Below are 22,083 nucleotides of genomic sequence, written 5' to 3'. Positions count from 1 at the left end.
CCTTCCTCCTTAACCTCTTTGTAAGGCATCCATCTCCTACTCAATTATCTCAATGTGCTGAAAGATGTTGCCCACACCACACTTCTTAGCCTTAGTACTCTTCAACTAATTAGTTGTTTTGTACTTGAGAGAGCCAAAAACATGAGTTTGCCGGGGTTAACGGATAGCTGCCTACTACTGAATATAGGAGAGCCAGATATTTTAGAACTTGAAAAGGGTAGGGCGGCCTCTAATTTTTTTAGTAGATGGTTGCAATGATGAGATCCAATTTGAGGGAGATGTTTGTCAACAGCTTGTGGAAACAGGTCTAGCCATTTATCATTTGCCAGAACCTTGCCAATCATTCCCAAATTCAAGCCAAGCCATCCCTGTTGCTGCACCATGCTAATTTTGGCCCTTTGAAACCTAGATCAATATAATGTTACTTGTAAAATGCTTCGATAACTTATTGATCTCCCAGTTATCTTGGAAATTTATCAATGAATAAGTTGCTTATCAAACACAAATACATGACATTTTTTTAACTTCTCGATCAATTCAATAATTTACGAATAAATCTATTGAGCGAAGATAAGTTATTGAGATCATAAAGGTAAGTTTGAGTCTAGACTCTTTGCTTCAATAGTGAAAATAAAAGAATTTTAGCACAGAAATCAGCTATAGCTAATAGCAAAATTTTTAATAAATAAATTTGAAGAAATTACTCCCTTACTCTCCACAAAGATAAGTCTAGAGGTATCAATGAAGGCCAATAACCCACTATCTCGGTACGAAAAACCGGCCCCAAATATGGAGTTTGAATGTGAAAAAGAAATCCAATAAGTTATTCAGTAAGGTTTAGGTTTTGAAATTAGACTCCAAGTATTATTGTGTCAGATTTTTAGGTTTAAGTAGATCCCTACTTAAAAACTTGACCCAAATTCACATACATACATATAAACAAGTTTGTGTGTGCCCATCAATTTTTCACTTGTAAAAGAAAAAAATCAAGTAGAGGAACAAAACCACAAACAACCTTCTCCATCCCCCAAATTCCTATTCATTTCATTTATGGCAGTGCTTTTTAAACATATTTGTCATTTTATACCGGGCTTGCTCATTTTAGAATCTTGTTCTTTCTTCGTATCTTTTGCTTGCCAAAATGTTTATATAACAAAAAAAAAAATAATTGACACCCTTAATTTCAGGCTAGCACGTGGGCATATTACTCTTGCGAAGCTGGGTCGTTCATGGGCCTAGAGTGGAGTTAGCTTCCAACAGTCACTTTCTAACCCGTGAATTGATTGTTACCAAAAAATTAAAAAAAAAAACCCACGTCCATCAACATTGACCGCGCTGTCCGCAGGTAACGGGAGTCAGCTACTCACCACGTGTTATACGTCGAGCTCCGCAACGGAGCACCGCTATTCTCACCATCCCCGTGCGCGTACCCCATCCGATCTTTCCCCATCGCCCACGGTCCGCCGCCCCCGCGATCCTTCGAAGTTAAGCTAACGTGGTGACCAGGAACGCAAAAGCGCGTAAGCCAAAAAAACTTGAAACCACCGGCGGATGATGCCTTTAGACTAAAAATGACGGTCGATAAATACACTTCCCTTTGATAGCAGTTGAACCCCCTCACTGACTGTAAATAAAGCAGCAGTTCTAGCGGTAGGTAGAGCTAATGGGAGTCTAATTATCACAAGGAGTACTCCAATAATGTAAGCCCTCCTTGTTCCCACCGTTCTCCAATCTCCAATCATACCAAGACAAACATTAAGGATAAAAAAAAGAATTTTTTTTTCTAAAAAAGAAATAGAGAACCAAGAGAAGCAAGAGCATGGTTGGAAAAGAGGAACCTTCAGCCATCCTTCTGAATTAGTTGTTATCACGACTCGGTCAGTTCTGTGGTCTCCCCTGTCCCTCTCTCTCGATCACATCATCCCCCAACTTGAAGCACCCGTAAATCTTCTTCTTTTGAAGCTCCTCCAAGTCCAATCCCTACTATCCACTCTTTTTCCAGTTCCTCCTCCCCGATTCCCCTTCGGCTTTTCTTGAACTGGGACGAGATGGGCCACTGCTGCAGTAAAGAGAAGGATTCCGGACGCAGAGGAGGAGGAGCCAATGGGTACAGCTCTCACCAGCAGCAGCTCAAGCCCAGCCAACCCCCTTCTTCCTATCATGGCTACAACCAGCCTCAGCCGCCGCCGCCGACGACCGAGGCCCGGCAGGCCCCTCCCTCTCCCCTGAAGTCCTCCGCCCCCACCCCTGCCCCCGTCCCCGTCCCCGTCCCCGTCCCCTCCCCGGCCATCGCCGCGCCGCGAGGCCCCGACACCATCCTCGGCAAGCCATTCGAAGACGTGCGGTCATTCTACACCCTGGGGAAGGAGCTTGGGCGCGGGCAATTCGGCGTGACCTACCTATGCACGGAGATCGCCACCGGGAAGCGGTACGCCTGCAAGTCGATCGCGAAGCGGAAGCTGTTGAGTGCGAACGACCGGGAGGACATCCGGCGGGAGGTGCAGATCATGCAGCACCTGACGGGGCAGGCGAACATCGTGGAATTCAAGGGGGCGTACGAGGACCGGCACTCGGTGAATCTGGTGATGGAGCTGTGCGAGGGAGGGGAGCTCTTCGACCGGATCATTGCCAAGGGCCACTACTCGGAGCGCGCCGCCGCCACCATCTGCCGGGCCATCGTCAACGTCGTGCACATCTGCCACTTCATGGGGGTGATGCATCGCGACCTCAAGCCGGAGAATTTCTTGCTGGCCACCAAGGATGAGGGGGCCATGCTCAAGGCCACCGACTTCGGGCTCTCCGTCTTTATCGAGGACGGTAAAAAATAAAAAAGGAAAAAAATATTCTTTTTACTTACTGCTCTGTTGTTTTGAATGCTTTGTGAATACGTATGCTCTTTCATGAGAGAAGGCATTTAATCCATAGAGAATTAGAGAAGTGCTACCATTAATTCTTGGTATATAACCATTCACTGCATGGAGAATTACTCAGCTCCAAAGGAAATAAAGGGTAACTTTGTTTATTTTTGATACTTGTCATAATTTTTTATATGGAAAGATCATCATGTTTATTATTTTGATTCTTAGTTTTTTTTTTTTTTTTTTGGTCAAATCGGCATTTCAATTTTGATTCTTAGTTAAGATATCTTGTCTGTTCTGGTAAATTATATTTTCTCATGCCATATTGCATTCATATTGATTGAAAGGAATCAAAATGAATTGTGAAAAACATCTTGCATTTTTCTTCAATTATGGCATGTCAAAGGATGGATTCGACTATTGGATTTCATATATATGAATCTTTTCAAAATAATACTTAATGTTTACCATGAGGTTTTTTATAAGGTATTCCAATATATATTGATTTCTTGGATTAGTACTCACAGACCTGAACTTGTTGAGACTTGTAATATCTGTGTTAATGTGATACATATTGTCAAATATTGTTAAAATATTTGCAGAAGAAGAGCAAAACAAAAAAAGAGGGAGAGAAAAAGAATTTTATATCTATGTTCAATCACATTCAGTACATCTCAAGAGTTATATATACTAGTGTATAGATTACATACAAGAAAAATAATATAGGCTGATATAGGATCACGCCAACAAAGAAAAATATTACTGCGATTTCTAAAATCACTCTAACAAGATCATACTAACAAAAAAAAAAAAAAATACAGACCGATATAGGATCATGCTAAGAAAGAAAAATATTATGAATCGAAAAAGATTGTTACGTGATCTCTAAAATTATATTAACATTCCCTCTCAAACTCAAGATGGTACTATAGGTGCCAACTTGAGCTTGGAAACTAGATCACGAATGTACCTAAATTGATGTACTAGCTGACGTGATAGATTAGGAGCTGATATAGCAGCTCAGAGGTTGACATGGTGGTAGATCAAGAGCTGATGTGGCAATACAGAGTCTGATGTAGCAGAACATGAGCTGCTATAGCAGCTCAGAAGCTGATGTAGCAGATTAGGAGTTGTTATGGCAGGGTAATGTGATAATTCAGAATCTGATATAACAAAACAAAAGCTGAAATAGCGGCTTAGAAACTGATGTGGTGGATCAAGGAGCTAACGCAGTAAATTGATATGATTAGCAATGCTGATGTAGCTAACTAATGCAGTAGACTAATGCATTCACTGACATGGCGTACTAACATAAACATAGGAAACTGGTACGTCTGTCGATGTGTCTGACTGACGTGATAAACTGACGTGTCTGCTGATATGGCTGATTACTTATTTGATGATGTAGTAGTGAGAAGACACATAGAAGATAACAATTGCAGCAAGGACAAAGCTCAGACAGAAGGTAACCGAAGGTCGATGATCCTTATAGACGGAGGAAGCATGGAAACGGAGCAAGAGACCTCAAATTGGATGGTGAAGGAGTCGAAGGCAGCAAATGAAACCAGAGATGGAGACAAAGAAGCTAAGCGACGGTTAGGAGAGATGACTGAAGATATGAAGCTGAGGAAAAAAGTAGTAGAGAGGAGATACGAATCCGTTAGAAAATAAAGAATCTTTGGATGTTAATATACCAAAAATAGAGGATATGCAGATCTACAAAGGAATATAATATATTCAAATGTTGATTCAGAAACAGAAGATCTGCAAATCCACCAAAAAATAGAGGATCTTCGGGTGTTGATTCAATAAAAAATAGAGATCGATAAATCGATAATAGGGATCTTCAAAGCTTCTAGATATGGCAACGACGACCATAGCAATGGCAAAAGAGATGGCAGCAATAGATTAGGTGATCGGTGACTCTGATATCATGTTAAAATAGTTGCAGAAGAAGAGAAAAACAGAAAAAGAGGGAGAAAAAAATAATGTTATACCTCTGTTCCATCATATTCGGTACATTTCAAGAGTTATATATACTAGTGTATAGACTGCATATAAGAAAAATGATATAGGCTGATATAGGATCGCGCTAACAAAAAAAAATATTACTGGCTGATACAAGTTGTTATATGGTCCATAAAATTATGCTAACAAATATGGTTTGGGAGCGTTTGTAGCACTCATGAGCTAACATGAGTGTAATTTTTTTTTTCAATAAGTTAAGCAACTATTATTATTAGATGGATAATCCGCTATTCAAACTTTATAATTTGGAATTACATATCAAAATAGACATTAACATTACCCACTTTAGGGATTTCATGTATCTTGCTAATGAAATCATGAGAAAGCTTTACTCATTTTGATTCAACCAAGTCTTTAAGATTTTCTTTTAAAATGATTTGTTGACGACTAATGTTTCCGAGACTCTTTTTCTCACCAAAAAAAGAAGTTTAACGCTGATAGGACTTTAGCACCTGAAAAGGCCTTCTAAATTTGGACTTTTGAACTTTAATGAGTACGAAAGGAAATAGAGAGTTTTTGGAGCTAGAAGTTACAACAATTTGTTATTCTTTTTAGTCTACCATCATTGGTATGGTGAATTGGATTAATATGTATATGGAGTGAAGATTAGTGCTTTAATGGGCATATTATGAAAAGGCCTTACTTATAGAAAGAGGAAACTTGATGATACTAGGTTATACAAGGTTCAATTGTGAATGAAGAGGAAGATGCAGTTTTCAATGCTGTCTTTGAATTATGATATTGATGACATATTCTTTATCATGGGCAATCTACACTGTCAGTTTAACATTGTTAAAGTTAAACTGTAATAGGTTAAATTGAAGCCTGAAAGCTTTGCCAAAAAATGATGCCAGATCAGATGGTTGATTAAACTAAAAGGGTTGTTGAAGAAGTTCTTAGGGAAATCAAATGTAACAATGAGAAGTTTGGTGGTGGAAAGTGGAAGTCCAAGACAGTATGGGGGAGCGATTGTGAGATTTGGTAAAAAATTGTAATGGTACAAAGTTCTCATTGGAGGATTAACTTCCGGGAAATAAAATTATGGAGGATGCTTGTGAATCATCTTCCAATTTAAATAATGAAGAAGAGAAATCTATCTTAAAACCTTTTGACAGAGGAAAGAAGATATAGGCAAGTGTGCTGGATGAAGTACATGGCTTTGTGGTTTTGTATAATGTTGCTTTGGGGACTCGAGAGTGAGTTCATGTTGTATAATTGCCATAGTTGAGACTTCAGAATAAGTTTTTTAAGAATAAAGTTTGCACTGTCTTATGGATCAGAATATTGTGCAACAAGGGAAATTTGGCACATGAGATGACTACGACTATGGAGGGATATATTCAGGTGGTTGTGTGAAGTGAGGTGTAAAGGAGGACATGGAAGGTAGCAGAGGTATGGCCACTAGATATGGACAAAATTATGAGAAACTAAGATGGTATAAGTGCTGCTACAGAGAAATAAGGAGGGTGTCAATTGGAGAGGGACTTGGATTACTTTTAGAGAGGTTTGAAAAGGGGGAGTGACATAAGATAACATGTGCACTTTGAAGGAAACAGAAGGTAGCCTCAGTGGGAATATATGGCCAAGAAGGATGCATGATTCGTAAGGAGGCTTGCTGATTACTGTTATTGTTTTACATTGTTGGTGGTTCTTTGTTATTTAATTATCATGGTTTTCCATCCATTGGAGCTTCATCATAAACAACTTCAACATGATGGTTACGAATCTAAATAAGATGGCAGAGGTATTATCAACTCGTCCAATTTATGAATTTCTTGTGACATTCAACAACTGTCTTCTTATGTTTGGATGAGATGTGGATATGGGACAGATGTAATTATTAAAACATACTCAGCTTTTGTTCAGAAATTGTGTCCATTATCTTTGAGAGTTCCTCATGCGTTTTTCATAATTTTGGTAATCTATTTGCCATGGATGAGTTGATCAAGCATCATGAATTGGTGACATCTTGGAAGCTTTGATGCCAAAGTTAAGATAAACAAATCATTTTATTTTGATCTGTATTTCCAATATTACAACAAGTAACAACTGCCTTTTCTTTCTATAATATTTTTCGAGTAATATTGCTTAAGGTGGCTAAAGTTTGGTGCTTCACATATCGAACAAGAATCATGTTTCACTTTTCCTTGAACTGGGGTTTTATAGAATATAGACTCAATATACCCAAAAGAAGGCCTGATGGCCTGATGCACACCAATTATGCATAATTAGACCATCCCCCTTTTTTCCTCGAGTTTTACTATGAGTGGAGGTTACGCATTCTTTTTCATAATGCATATTATAGAGGTCTCCAAGTACTTAATTAGTCTGGACCTTCAATCAACAATAAATTCTATTATCCTATACAGCTAAACAATCTGAACTTAAACATATGCATATTATATAATCCTTACATATCCTGATGTTTATCATGGCCTGCTCAGGGATTGCAAACTCATTGAAGCTTATTTTTGGTGATAACATGAAAAATACATAAATTTCCTTCTGCCAGGCTATGAGGATCTACATGCTAAATGACAGAGGGACATACAAATGTTAAGTCTTATAAAATTTTGGGAACTGTTAGTTAAATCTGAATCTGCAGTATTAGATGCAAAACTTTTCCTATAGTCACTGGGACTAGTTAAAACAATGTAAACAGTGCCCTCAAATATTCCAAAACTACTGACTCATCAACATATTTAAACCAATTTGTCCACTCCCACAAGGGCAAGCTAGGATGTCTGGTGAATGTTGACCAGCATTTATGTTTGAAGTGCCTTGGTTCAGATCTAGCTCCTGAGTCACATCGCCATGATTATCGAGACTTGCAGGGCAAAGTAACTAAAGTTAGCTGTTATAATGGAGGAAAATATAAGTAATGTGCTTCTCGGATTTAGGGGGTTGCACAAGGAAAAGAAAAAAAAACTGATTTTTAGTGAGAACCTGTCGTCATAGACATTTTTGTTTTTTTATTTTTTGTCTCTCCTAAGGATGTTTGTTATTTGGTTGATCTGGCTAGCATGTGGAAGCTGATGGGTGCCTGCAAATTGTCTTTATAAAAGCTTCAAAACTTCCAATAAATGCTCATACAAAATTATATTGGTCTACAAGATACTTCACATGCAAAGTGAAACCTGATGATGGAACTGAACAGTAAACTTCATATGTGTTTTATATAAGATTAAGCACTGATTTCTAGGACAGTTCTCTTTTTCAAGGAAGCTCCTCCTAAATTACCTTTTGCACTTTTTGCGTCAAAAGTTTGACCATTCACTTGCAAGGATAATGGAGACGTGGAACTGTTGTCCTGTCCATGGAGTTTGCAACTTTGCATCATTATGGTAAATAAGACATAGGAATGCTGATTACTTTGAGCATCATTATGGATATGATTCTTATTGGTAAATTCAACTGACTATGGATTACTTTGAGCTTTTTCACAAAGTCATTTTTCATTTTAGATTGAAAACTTGTTCTTGCTTTCCCCAATTAATTATATATCATGGGAGATACATTCTGGAAACATGTAAGCTGAAGCCATCTTGGTTTCGCATCAGTGGTGGGAATCATGCTTCTTGCCATTGCAGTTTGCTCTCGTTTGAGCTTCTTTGTGATCAACATATTCATGATTGTAAGCATTTTTTTAAAAAAATTTGTGATATTTGTCAAGAAGCTTTCTAATACATCTGTCTTGTTGTGCCTTTAAACCATGGGGATAAGATTATGCTCACTAGTTCGTTATGAATACTACTCTAGGAAAAGTGTACAGGGATATAGTTGGAAGTGCTTATTATGTTGCTCCTGAAGTTTTACGACGGAATTATGGGAAAGAAATAGATGTATGGAGTGCAGGTGTTATTTTATATATTCTTCTCAGTGGTGTTCCTCCTTTTTGGGCTGGTAAGGATAACACTAATATCAACTTTTTGTAAGGGGCTTGTATTATCTTATATTATTTCCATTTGAGACAACATTTGAATTGAAGCATGGTTATGTTATAATCTTCTTTTGCTATGTCAATATACTGGTTTTGCAGAAACGGAGAAAGGGATATTTGACGCCATCTTGCAAGGATATATTGATTTTGAAAGTGATCCATGGCCATCTATATCACACAGCGCCAAAGATCTTGTCAGAAAAATGTTGACACAGGATTCAAAGAAAAGAATCACATCAGCCCAAGTTCTTGGTCAGTATCAGTATGAGTAGTTCATCAGTTTCTGCTGCTAAATTACAATGGTACTTGTAGCTTCATTTTTTTGACTATCAACATCTTATTTATGTAATGGTGGGACTGTTTGCTCAGAGCATCCATGGATCAGAGAAGGTGGAGAGGCATCTGATAAACCTATAGACAGTGCTGTTCTTTCTAGAATGAAACAATTTAGAGCAATGAACAAGCTCAAGAAGATGGCACTAAAGGTGGGTGTTTAGAAAATGTTCTAGATTAGATATGCATTTTCCTACTACAGTACTTATGAATGCATACTGAACCACCTACAGGTTATTGCTGAAAATCTTTCTGAAGAAGAAATTAAAGGGCTGAAACAGATGTTCGCTAATATGGACACTGACAACAGTGGTACCATCACATATGAAGAACTCAAGACAGGATTGGCACGACTAGGGTCAAAACTCTCAGAGGCTGAAGTAAAGCAGCTCATGGATGCTGTAAGATGATAATTGGAAACTAAAAAATTGCAGTCTTTTATTTTTCATCACTATTTTCCTGGTTGTTTTGCTAAGTGATCTTCTTTCAGGCTGATGTGGATGGAAATGGGACCATCGACTACATTGAGTTCATCACTGCCACAATGCATCGGCACAGACTTGAACGAGATGAACATCTATATAAAGCTTTTCAGTATTTTGATAAAGATAGCAGTGGGTGCGTCTTATATGCTCGCACAACTTATGATATCCATTTATCCATAGGCTGCTGCCATCAGTCTGAACTGAAATTGTTTAAACACTTTTATAGCACTCTTATTGGGTTTCTCTTGACTTTTCTCTTGCCCTTTTGCTTACCAGGTTTATTACAAGAGACGAACTGGAATCAGCAATGGAGGAGCATGGAATTGGTGATGCATCTACTATCAAGGAAATAATATCAGAAGTTGACGCAGATAATGTAAGATAATTATAGGTTGAAGTTGAATAGTATACATAAATTTTTTCCACATTATTGATCTTATGTTGACTGCAGGATGGAAGGATTAACTATGAGGAATTTTGTGCAATGATGAAGGGTGGAATTCAGCAGCCAGTTAAACTTATGTAACTTCTGATAGCACATTGACTGCTCAGTTGAAGTGAGGGCCTATTGGTTTTGATCCAGACATGGGGAAGGAACCGTGAACCATTGATTAAGAATGTCAAATATCGAATGCCATTAAGACCTCAAAATCGCTAAGAAGATGGTACCCATTTTGAGCTTGTATCTTCTGAATAGAAGGGATGCTATGTGTATACCTGGCTTCGTTTTTGTTTTTAATCTTTCTCATTTGTATGATGCGGATGGGCTTGTGAGTGTGCTTGGAAAAGATCTTAGGTTTATGGAGAGGCAGATTTTGCATTGCTCTGCTTTGTAACAATTAGAACTGCCTAAGGATTTTATCTTTCTAGAGAAGGAATTTTAAGGTACTCAAGAATTCTTGCTGAGCAATAGAGCCCGGCTTTGTTCAAGATGAAGTATCTTCAATTTGGTTATAAAATGTGGGAAAGAATCTTCAAGCAAATAAGCACCTTGAAATTTAGAAGATGGGTGTGAGCAGGTGTAGATTTTTTTCCTTTTTTTCGCTCGTGTTCTTAGGGTGTTGAGCTGCCCTGCTTTGATGATCGGTGTCTTATTAACCCAAAAAAGAGAGAAAATAAACAGGACTGATCTCGCACACACTACTCGGTTCTTATTCCATACAAGACAACCAGAAAGATCTATTTAAATTAAAACAAGTACTAATTTCAAATCTAACACGCGCTACTCAGTTCATGATCTCACACAAAAAAAAAATAAGAATATTTATTTAAATAAAACAAGTCTTAATTTCAAATATACGACTTGGTCCCAAAAACTACTAGCAATTTAAATATCCAAACCAGAAATAAGTGTCGCCAGTTTTTGCTGGATGCAAAAGAGAGAAATTTTTCAGTCAAAGTTAAGGGGAGGATAATAAATAATTGTGTTCGTCGATGTTAGCGTGGAGAATGACATTCTAATGCCATGGGAAACCTACAATTTTACTTCTAATGTTTGTTTAGAACAATTAATTCAAATAGAAAAGCAACTTCTTAAAGAGAGCCTTGAATTGTGAATTAGTAATTTCCAAAGAAAAAGGGAAAAGTATTTGAGAGTTTGATTCTAAAGAATATTATATTTATCCTAATAATAGCTGATTTCCCTAAAGTAGGACTTCATCCAGGTTTATAAAATGATAAAAATATGATTGCTTCATTTGTTTATAGAGAAATGTAGGAACCAGGAAAAATTTACTACATGAAATAAATGTCATCTAGCATGTAGGCAGTACCTCATTGTCATAATTTTGATGGTGGAAATTAGCAAATCATTTTTCTCAGTCGAAAGTATGAGCTGCCGATGTGAGAGCTTCCTGCAACTCAAGTTTTGTACCATCATAAAAAATAATCCTTATGTTTAGGGCTGGAAACAGCCCAAGGCCCATCAGCCCGGCTGACTTCGGGTCAGGCTATAGACTAAGCTCGAAATATTTCAGGTAAGATTTGGGTTTAAATATAGAGCCTATTTATTTTTTGAGCCGAGCTCGAGTATATCATTGGCTGAGCCCGAGATAGGCCCCGTATAAGGCCCAAAACAAGGATGGAACAAGTCTTAAACATTTCATCATCCTTCCTTAAATCTTTGGGCTAACAACTATTGAATATTGGTATTTTCAAGCCTCTGTAGAATCTTCTGAAGACATAGTAGTTGGATGTGATTCAAAAATATGTTAAAATAATCAGAATTTTGAAGTATCAATGAGAAATCCTTTTGTGAATCTATGGATCACAGTGTACTCCACAAATTCGGGCTGACCTAATTGAGTTTAGGTTGAGCCCTGGCTCGAGTTGAGCTTAGGCCTAGGTTTTCCAAAAAAAATTGAGACTAATCCCGTCCCAAAACTCCAAAAATATTTAGGTCAGGCTCGAGTTGTGTGGCCCGGCCCAACACAACCCATTTCCAGCCCTATTTATGTTGTATAGAGCATAACATTGTAAAAGGTGAAAATGATATTGTTCACCAGATAAACTAAGCTACCGAGCAGAAGCAGAGACTTTGACACAATAGATGTGAGAGTTTGGAACAAGGTCATATATAGGCTGGATGGAGCAAGGGTGTGGCATTTATCTAACCAACGTTGGAAATGTAAAGCTACAAACATACGACTATCAATCTCAAAATCTATAGCTCTGATATCATGTAGAATGGCATGGTACTCAGTGTCGATCAAATGTACCGGCTTAGGATCCAGATCAATCTCTAATTAAATTAAGCAATAGTAGTGAAAGAAAAATTTGGAAGAGAAATACACGAGATATTCTCGAGATCTCTGGTGGTTCTAGAGGTATACACAAGATCTTCGGTGGTTGATATTGGCTGTGGTGGAAGCTTATGCCAGATAGGGTGACAAAGAAACCATGCGGTTTCCAAGCGAAGTTCCCCTTCAACTGTTGGATACATTTTCTGGATGGAGCAAAGGGTGCAGGATTTCTTGTTGGCAATTGGCATCTCTTACACTGCCAATTTCTAGGGTATGTATAGGATCTTTGTGATCCGGAAGAGCCAATAGGATTTGTCCTTCAATCTGGTTGAGACATCCAAATGGACCATGGTGGATCTAAATCATCCAATTGGTAACAATCACGAGTTGGTTAGTCAAGGTCAATCGAGTGGATGGATGTGAACATATGCATGCTGAGGCTATGCTAATCTATAAAATTTGGACCTGTGCCTGCTACATTAAGTCAAATGGTGGAGATCACTAGAAATCTTTTTAATTGGATTTGCTTTGATGTTAATTTGTTGATTGTTAGACATATACAGTGTATGATAGCAAAGCCGCAATATTCCGTTTGAGTGGCCCCTTTTGTGGGGGTCCAAACCCCTAGGAGTGAGCAGAAAAGGGAGGAGGAAAGAGGCCCTGGATTGAGCTTCACTGTCTGACATTATGGAGTACTAACTATACCGAGGAACAGGCCCTGAAGCAAACTTGTAGTCATTAGCATTGAGCTAGGTTTAGGAAAGGTCTGGTTGCTTGAGCCTTAAAACTTTGACCAAAGTAGATTTTGGATCTGTTTGATGTTTTACAAACTTGAATCCTGCCCGGGTAAGCAATATAAGGAATGAGGTCACCTAAAATTATGGATCTGAGTGGCAAGGCTCCGATTAGGGTGGCAAGCGGAGCTGCTTTGGTTATAGTCACTTTGATATGATGTTTTAGACCTCTGGGTCCTAAGTGTAAAATATGATTCACTCCAAAATTGGATTGGCTCTAGGTAATATATTTTCCTCGACCGAGCCATTTACTAACCAGATCTGAAATGTGTCAAATGTTAAATGAACCAATCTAAACCACCTTGACCTGATCCCATACAATTCAATCTAAAATTTTAATGACATGAAATTTCGTGTTGTATTAAAATTGTTTATTTATTGATGAAAATTCAATTAAGGTTGAATTGCACCCTTGTAAGTAATATTAGTGGAAGCATTTCACACTAACATCATTTTTATTCTCTCCATTTTATTTTTTGCCTAATTTTGTATAAACAAAAAATAAATTCTATGCGCTAAAGGGGATTGATCCGCGTACCATTAGAGAAGCTTTTCCACTTTGCAGATTGCCTTCGATTGAACCAGATCAGAGATTGTCTTTGAATATTCTATGAGTTGCACTCCATTTCGAGCTATTCCTTCCATTTCGTGATATTATATTTTCCAATTTTGCATGATGTCTTCATACTAAAGTGGTATGATTTTTCCATTCAATCAAAAAAAAAAAAACCTACCAGTTTAATTGAGATAGAAAATAACCTCCCTGAAGTGAAATGAGATCATGTTGCACAAGATGGGCCCCAGTCCACGGACCATATTAATCATCAAAATAACCTCCTTGAAGTGAAATGAGATCATGTTGCACAAGATGGGCCCCAGTCCACGGACCATATTAATCATCAAAATCATGACTTCATAGGGGGTCACCATTGATAATAAATAAAATATAACTTAGAGCAAGTATGATTCATATAATCAAATCGCATTTATGGTGCTGGGCTAGGGCATCCAGCGAGCGCTGGAGCATCTCCCTTCCACCCTACTAACCTTTTCTGGATCTTCTCCAGTAGAACTTCCCAGTGTCTTCTTTGCAAGGTCGAGTAATGCAGTGGGATACCAAGGTTTTTTCTTTTGCTGAAAGTGGGATACCAAGGTAAGGAAATGAAAAACTAGCCGTTTGGCAGCCCAGAATTCGAGCAACTGACTGTCTCTTTGCTGTGGACATGCCCGTACCGATCGAACTCGACTTCTGAAACTTTATTTTTAGGCCCATCATCGGTTCATAGTTGTAGAGAATCAATTTGAGGTTGTTGAGACAATGCCAGCGTCGGATCAATCTCGCGAGGATCTCCGTGAGTCAGGTGTAGAAACGAGGCTCGATGGGGCGGCATATGGAGGGAGATGGCTCTCCATCTCCTTTGTACTTTTCCGTTGATGGGATGCACTGTTTTCCATCTCCTTTCTACTTTTCCATTGATGGGAACATTGTTTCCTCATATAAATAACAAAGGGGAGAGGGGTTTCCTTGTTTCAGACCTTTTTTGTTTTGGAACCATTTGCGTTGTTTCCAATTGATGATTACCGTAGAGCTGGCTGAATGCAGCAAGGCTGACAATTAAGAAATCCAGCAAGGGCCAAACCTTGTCTTTGTCAGCAATTCGTTTAAAAACTCCCAAGAGATTCTATCAACCTTTTCAAAATCCTATTAAAACAATAAACATTTGGCTTCAAGTCTCTTACCGAAGGAGATGACCTTTGCAGCAGAAATGTGTTGAATTAAATCAAATATTTTAAAATTTTGAAAACCAAATTGGTCAACGGCCAAGTGGCAAGCATCCGTGCACATGCAAGGGAGCAAACATGGAAAAATTCCTAAAAAAAGTAGGTCATGACAAGTGTCATGCATCCAGTGCAAGAGCAAGTATGGAAAGGCCTCTCGAAGAAGAAAAGAAACATTGACGGCCAAGATGCAATAAGCCGAAGGATCAAATGAGCACAAGAAGACACGTCATCAATCCGCGGGAGGGGAATCTGCTTCTTTTGACATGCCACAGCCTATATAAAGGGCTCTAGGGATCATTTCAAATACGATCAAAATTTTCTCTTCTCCCTATTCCAAGAGTCTAGATAAAAAGGGCTCTAGGGATCATTGGGGAGGAAAGAAATAAAGAAAATTTTTCTTCTCCTCATAATTTTTCTAAGTTTCTTTTGAGGTATCTGCAAGCGTGAACGTGCTCTTCTTTCTTCCCTAGAGGCGCACTGACGGGAAAACGTGGTTCTGTATTGGATCGTCGTATCTCTAGGAGATCTGTGCCAGCAGACCCGTGCATGGGGGTATAAACTTTCCTGGGACAACGCATCAGCGTGCTTCGATCCACAGACCATCTTCTCTCTCTTTCTTCATTTTATTATTATATTATCAAGTTAATTATTTGCTAGTTATTCTTCTTATTTACTGTTTTTGAATATTAGAAATATTTAATTTATCAATTATATTTGTGCATCTAGGCTAACAATCCAGAAAAGTTTATGTACTGTTAGCACTAGATTTTAAATTGCTACATTTATTACATATTTTGCTGCATAATTTTAAATTGTTATATTTTAGCTGCTCCATATTTATGCTCTTTACTTTAATACTTAATTTTTCAAGCAAAACATTAGATTGCCTAACCTCCAAGAGGTTTATTAATACCTCCATTTGGACTTCTTACAGAGTAATTTTAAGATTCCATTCAAACGAAAATTTAGAAATTGGTTAATTCATAGGAGCTAGCTTAATATTGCACTTAGGTTATAATTGAACGATATCTAGTGAAATTATCTATTGAATAACGGTGTCTAAGAAAAGCTTGTCAAAAAAGCATACGTGCCCAAGAAAAGCTAGTACTTAAGTGAGCCAAGTGCTCCACCACCGATCTAGAGCTGATCTGGCTATTATTCTTTGGATTTTTCAACTAGACATCTAAAGTTCAAATTAAATATCAGTGCAATAATTTGACATAAACCTTCTCATTTCCACAGGTGTCAAAACTGTGTTAAGCTACAAATTAATGGCTTCCCACACATCTGAAAATCTTAGTGTTAAACCTGAAAAGTTTGATGGTCAAAACTTTAGAAGGTGGCAGAATCAAATGCGGTTCTGGCTCACCACCCTAGGCTTGATCTCCGCCATTGGTGGGTCTAACCCATCTGCTTCACGACCTTCTACTCGCAACAACCCAAACCCTGCTCCTTCCTCTTCTCAAACTGATGCTGCCTCCTCCACTAGGACTCCAGAAGAAACCAACTACCACTGTCTTCATAAAATCCTAGGAGCCCTTTCTGATAGGCTTTATGATATTTATTATATAGCTAAGAGTGCCAAGGATCTCTGGGATACCCTAGAAAATAAATATGGACTTGATGATGCTGGGGTAAAGAGATTCAAAGCTTCTGACTTTAGCAATTTTAAATTTGTTGATTCCAAACCTATGAATGATCAAATCCATGAATATGAAACATTGATTCTTCAACTCCAGGCAAATGGAACCCACTTAGATGAGTCTTTCTAAGTTGCCTGTATTATAAACAAACTTTCCTCTACCTGGTCAGACTTTGCCAAGACTTTGAGCCACACCCAAGGTGATCTGTCTCTAACCCAAGTCTTAAATTTTATTAGGATTGAAGAACAACATTGCTTTAGAGAAAAATTCCACTCCTCCAATCCTTTGCCCAAAGTCAACAATGTTGAATCTAAGCCCAAATCCAAAAATCAGAATCGCTCTTTCCGTCCCAACCACAACAAGTCCTTCAAGAAGAAATCATTCAACCATAGGAACTCCTTTCAGCCCAACAACAGAAAATCCAACTTCTCTCAAAACTAGAAGAAAGAAAAGAAGGAGAATCTGTTCGTTGTTGTATTGTCTGTGGTCAGACCAACCATATAGCCAACCAATGCTTCTACAAGATCACTATTCCTCGTCAACCTAGAAGTAAGGGTCCTGCCACTTCTGGCGCCCAGGCCAACATGGTGACCTATGGGGTTAACTCCTCTGAGACTGCTATCAGGTCTATTTCCTTCATACCTGAAGTTAACATGACGCAATTAGCACTTGACTGGTGGATTGATATCGGAGCTAGTATATATGTTTGTTCTGATCGCTCCTGATTTTCATCTTATCAGGTCTCATGTAGAGGAACTGTGACCATGGGTAATAATGCTGTGGCGCGCGTGCTTGGAATGGGACGAGTGGATCTGACACATACCTCTGGGAAGATCCTCACTCTACAAGGCGTGCACCACGTTCCAGACATCCGTAGAAATCTAGTTAGTGGATCCTTGCTTGTCCAACAAGGATACCAAATTATTTTTGAATCAAATAAAGTTGTAGTAACCCATGGTGTTTCTTTCATTGAAAAAGGTTTTCTTTGTGCTGGGTTGTTTAAACTGAATGTAATTATTTCATCTATGAACGAAAATTCTATTGTTCTTCATATTAACTCTCCTGTTGTCTAGCATGGTAGGCTGGGACATGTAAACTATAGTTCAATTAAAAGATTAATGCACTTGAATTTAATCCCAAAATCAGAACTTAAGAATAATGACAAATGTGAGATATGTGTAGAGGCTAAATTACCTAAAAGACCATTTCACTCTGTAAGTAGAGATTCTGATCTTCTTGAACTCATACATAGTGATGTATGTGACTCAGGGAGAACTTCAAGAGGTGAAAACAAATATTTTGTAACTTTTATAGATGACCTTTCTAGATACTATCACCTCTATCTTATCAAAACTAAAAATGAGGTCTTAAATAAATTCAAAGTCTATAAAGCAGAGGCTGAAAACCAACTATATAAAAAGATTAAAATCTTAAGGTCTGATAGAGGAGGTGAATATACCTCATTTGAGCTGACCCAGTTCTATGAAGAACATGGGATAATTCATGAAGTGACAGCTCCTTATTCACCCCAATCTAATGGAGTAGCTGAGAGAAAGAATAGAACCTTAATGGATATGATTAACTCTATGTTAATTAGTTCAGGTGCACCAGAAAATCTTTGGGGGGAAGCACTAGTAACTGCATCTTATATCTTGAATAGAATTCCATTCAAATATAATGATAAAACTCCATATGAAATCTGGAAACATAGAAAACCTAACTTAAAATACTTAAAAGTGTGGGGGTGCTTAGCTAAAGTAAAAATTCTAGAAAATAAAAGAAAGAAAATTAGACCCAAAACAGTAGATGCAATATTTTTAAGATATGCAACTGAGAGTAATGCTAATAGATTTTTAGTGTTTAACTCTCAAATAAATGAAATTAATAACAACACCATAATGGAAGCAAGAGATGCAATCTACTTTGAAAGTATATTTCCTTTTAAAATAAGGATAAATGATCAAATAAATACCAATAATAATTTAGAGACTAGTTCTAGCAGAACCAGATTTAGAGAAGAAGAAGAAGAAGTAAAAGAACTAGAGTTGAAAAGAACTTTGGAGAAGACTACTATACATTCCTAATAGAAGACTCTCCTACTTCTTTAGAGGATGCCTTGAAATCTCTAGATGCCCCCTTCTGAAAAGAAGCAATAGATAATGAAATGCAATCCATAATTCAAAACTACACTTGGGAATTGGCAGACCTACCCCAAGGAAGTAAACCCATAGGATGTAAATGGATCTTTAAGAAGAAACTTAGGCCAGATGGAACTGTAGACAAATATAAGGCTAGGTTAGTAGCCAAAGGTTTTACTCAAAAATCTGGGATTGACTTCTTTGATGTTTATGCCCCTGTAGTTAGAATCACTACCATTAGAATCCTTGTTGCCTTGGCTTCCATTCATAAGCTGGTTATACATCAAATGGATGTCAAAACCACTTTCTTGAATGAGGACCTAGATGAAGAGATCTACATGGACCAATCGAAGGTTTCATTGTCCCAGGTCAAGAGAAAAAGGTATGTAGGTTGATTAGATCTCTTTATGGTCTAAAACAAGCCCCTAAACAATGGCACCTTAAATTTGATGAAATAATTCTAACTAATGGATTTAAAATTAATAACATAGATGAATGTGTATATTATAAAAAGAAGAATAACAAAATCATAATCTTATGTCTATATATAGATGATATACTAATTTTTGGAACAGACTTAGAAATTATTAATGAAGTAAAACAATTTTTATCTCTAAAATTTGACATGAAAGATTTAGGAGAAGCAGACCTAATCCTTAATACTAAAATCATGAGGAATGAAGATGGAATAACTTTGTCCCAAAGCCACTATGTGGAGAAGATTCTTAAAAAGTTTCACTACTCTGATTGTCATCCTGTATCTACTCCCTATAATCCATCTCTTCATCTAAAGAAGAACTTAGGTGATCCAGTCAATCAAACCTTGTATGCCCAGATCATTGGTTCCTTAGGATTTCTTGCAAATTATACCAGACCTGATATTGCATACTTTTTGAACTGACTGAGTAGATGTACTCACAATCCTAATAATGATCATTGGACTGCTCTAGAAAGAATTCTCAGGTACCTTAAGGGTACCATATCTATGGGATTACACTATTGTGGTTATTCTGCTGTTCTAGAAGGTTATAGTGATCCCAACTGGATCAGTGATACAGTTGACACCAAATTCACCACTGGTTTTGTCTTCCTTTTAGGAGGTGCAGCTGTATCATGGAAGTCTACCAAACAAACTGTAGTGGTTAGAAGCACTATAGAATCTGAAATGATTGCCTTAGATACCACTAGCATTGAGGCCGAGTGGCTTAGAGATCTACTGATAGATTTACCTCTTGTGACTTCACCATTACTTTCTATATCTATTCATTGTGACTGCAGATCTACTATAGATAAATGCAATCAAGAAAATGCAAATGTGAAAATGAATAGGCACTTGAAAGTGCACCATAAATCATTGAGATACAAATTAAAGAATAACTTGATTGCACTAAATTTTGTAAGATCCGAAAGGAATCTAGCTGATCAGCTTACCAAAGGATTGTCTAGAACAGTGGTTCTAGAATTGTCGAGGGGGATAGGGCTAAGCCCATAAGTAAAGTCACCACGGTGGTAACCCAACCTGAAAAGGTTCAATGGGTAGAAACAAGCTAGATAGGTGACTAATGAGGGGCACTATTTGTTTTTCCCATCCCTAGGGCAACAGTGCTCATAAAAAGCAAGGGTTAAGTTGAGTTTTTACTCTTAATGAATCCGAGACCCATGAGGCAAGGTACCTACTTGCTCGTACCCTTTTTAGGATTCACCTATATGCGTGTAGTCGTGAGGCTGCGACTGTGGAAAGTGGGCTGTTCCTTAATAACACACATGAAGAGATACCTGCGCATGGTCGTAAAGCGCAAATCCGCTTCGAGCATGCTCACGCTATATTATGTGTGCTGTTGATGAAATCTGAGCCATGGACCAAGGTTCAAGGCATAATCCATCTTGGCTCCACAGAGATAATCAATTGTCACTAAGTGAAGGTTCAAACCGAAAGGTACCTACACCTATTACATAATATAAGATACTCAGCATTTTATTTTGATTTTAAATTTTTTTAAATATTTAATTTATGTGGGGGATTGTTGAATTAAATCAAATATTTTAAAATTTTGAAAACCAAATTGGTCAACGGCCAAGTGGTAAGCATCCGTGCACATGCAAGGGAGCAAACATGAAAAAATTTCCAAAGGAAGTAGGCCATGACAAGTGTCATGCATCCAGTGCAAGAGCAAGCATGGAAAGGCCCCTCGAAGAAGGAAGGAAACATGGATGGCCAAGATGCAATAAGCCGAAGGATCAAATAAGCACAAGAAGACACGTCATCAATCCGCGGGAGGGGAATCTGTTTCTTTTGACGTGCCTCAGCCTATATAAAGGGCTCTAGGGATCATTTCAAATACTATCAAAATTTTCTCTTCTTCCTATTCCAAGACTCTAGATAAAAAGGGCTCTAGGGATCATTGGGGAGGAAAGAAATAAAGGAAAATTTTCTTCTCCTCATAATTTTTCTAAGTTTCTTTTGAGGTATCTGCAAGCATGAACGTGCTCTTCTTTCTTCCCTAGAGGCGCACTGATGGAGAAGACGTGGTTCTGTATTGGGTCGTCGTATCTTTAGGAGATCTGTACCAGCAGACTCGTGCGTAGGGGGCATAAACTTTCCTGGGACAACGTATCAGCGTGCTTTGATCCACAGGCCATCTTCTCTCTCTTTCTTTATTTTATTATTATATTGTCAAGTTAATTATTTGCTAGTTTATCCATCTTATTTACTGTTTTTGAATATTAGAAATATTTAATTTATCAATTATATTTGTGCATTTAGGCTAACAAAATGTAGCTCTCAGATATATTAGCTGGTCCTTGATGAAGGCCAACAGTGAATTATCAACAAGCAAGCTAATAACTTGTTTCAAATGAGATTAAAGGACCTTAGATGATATATTGATGATGCTGTTCTCTAGGCTTATCAGCCTGTAATCCTTTACCAGAGAGCAGTTTGATTTCTTGGTGATGAGCATAATATTGGTGTAGTTTAGCCTAAACAACTCTTAAAGAGTCTTGTAGGGCCTCGGACAATTTGAGGAAGCGTTTGATAACTATTTTTGTTGCAGTGACAAACATATGCACCACCCACACCATTCTAGCAAACCGAATGATCCATAGTCTCATCAGCGCAGCAAGAAAGGGTGTAAGAATGGGTTACAATTTTTTTTTTTTTTCATGAGATCTTCACTAGATAGCAACTTGTTCTGAATGTCTTGAATCTAATCAGCCAGACTAGATTTCCCCTCGATTCTGCGATGAAAGCTGTTATCAAACCGTTCGAAAGTTCATAGCAACTGCAGCAAGAGCAGGAAGCAGCCAGCTCGAATGTTAAAAATATTCGAATAAGAAGAGAA

The 22,083-nt window shown here is 37.9% G+C and overlaps 1 protein-coding gene across 1 annotated transcript; it reads left to right on the top strand.

Moving 5' to 3' along the window:
- Window positions 1-1,614: 1,614 nt before the first annotated feature.
- On the top strand, window positions 1,615-10,627 carry LOC103719110 (calcium-dependent protein kinase 2). The gene is made up of 8 exons (XM_008808186.6): window positions 1,615-2,817; window positions 8,646-8,789; window positions 8,926-9,078; window positions 9,196-9,311; window positions 9,393-9,560; window positions 9,650-9,777; window positions 9,921-10,020; window positions 10,096-10,627. Exons 1-8 carry the CDS (start codon window positions 2,049-2,051, stop codon window positions 10,168-10,170), a joined length of 1,653 nt encoding a protein of 550 aa, XP_008806408.4. The 5' UTR covers window positions 1,615-2,048; the 3' UTR covers window positions 10,171-10,627.
- The last annotated feature ends 11,456 nt before the right edge of the window (window positions 10,628-22,083 follow it).

Source organism: Phoenix dactylifera, chromosome 9 (assembly GCF_051530095.1).
Source record: "Phoenix dactylifera cultivar Ajwa chromosome 9, Ajwa_hap1_PhDact_Kaust_v1.1, whole genome shotgun sequence".
NCBI lineage: Eukaryota > Viridiplantae > Streptophyta > Magnoliopsida > Arecales > Arecaceae > Phoenix > Phoenix dactylifera.
The sequence above is the reverse complement of the archived record's forward strand: the minus strand, read 5'-3'. Positions and strand labels throughout refer to the sequence as shown.

Coding starts and splice junctions, on each gene's coding strand:
- LOC103719110 (XM_008808186.6), top strand. CDS start 2,049: ATGGGCCACTGCTGCAGTAAAGAGAAGGATTCCGGACGCAGAGGAGGA. Junction 9,312..9,392: donor TCAAGAAGATGGCACTAAAG/GTGGGTGTTTAG, acceptor AACCACCTACAG/GTTATTGCTGAAAATCTTTC. Junction 10,021..10,095: donor CAGAAGTTGACGCAGATAAT/GTAAGATAATTA, acceptor TGTTGACTGCAG/GATGGAAGGATTAACTATGA.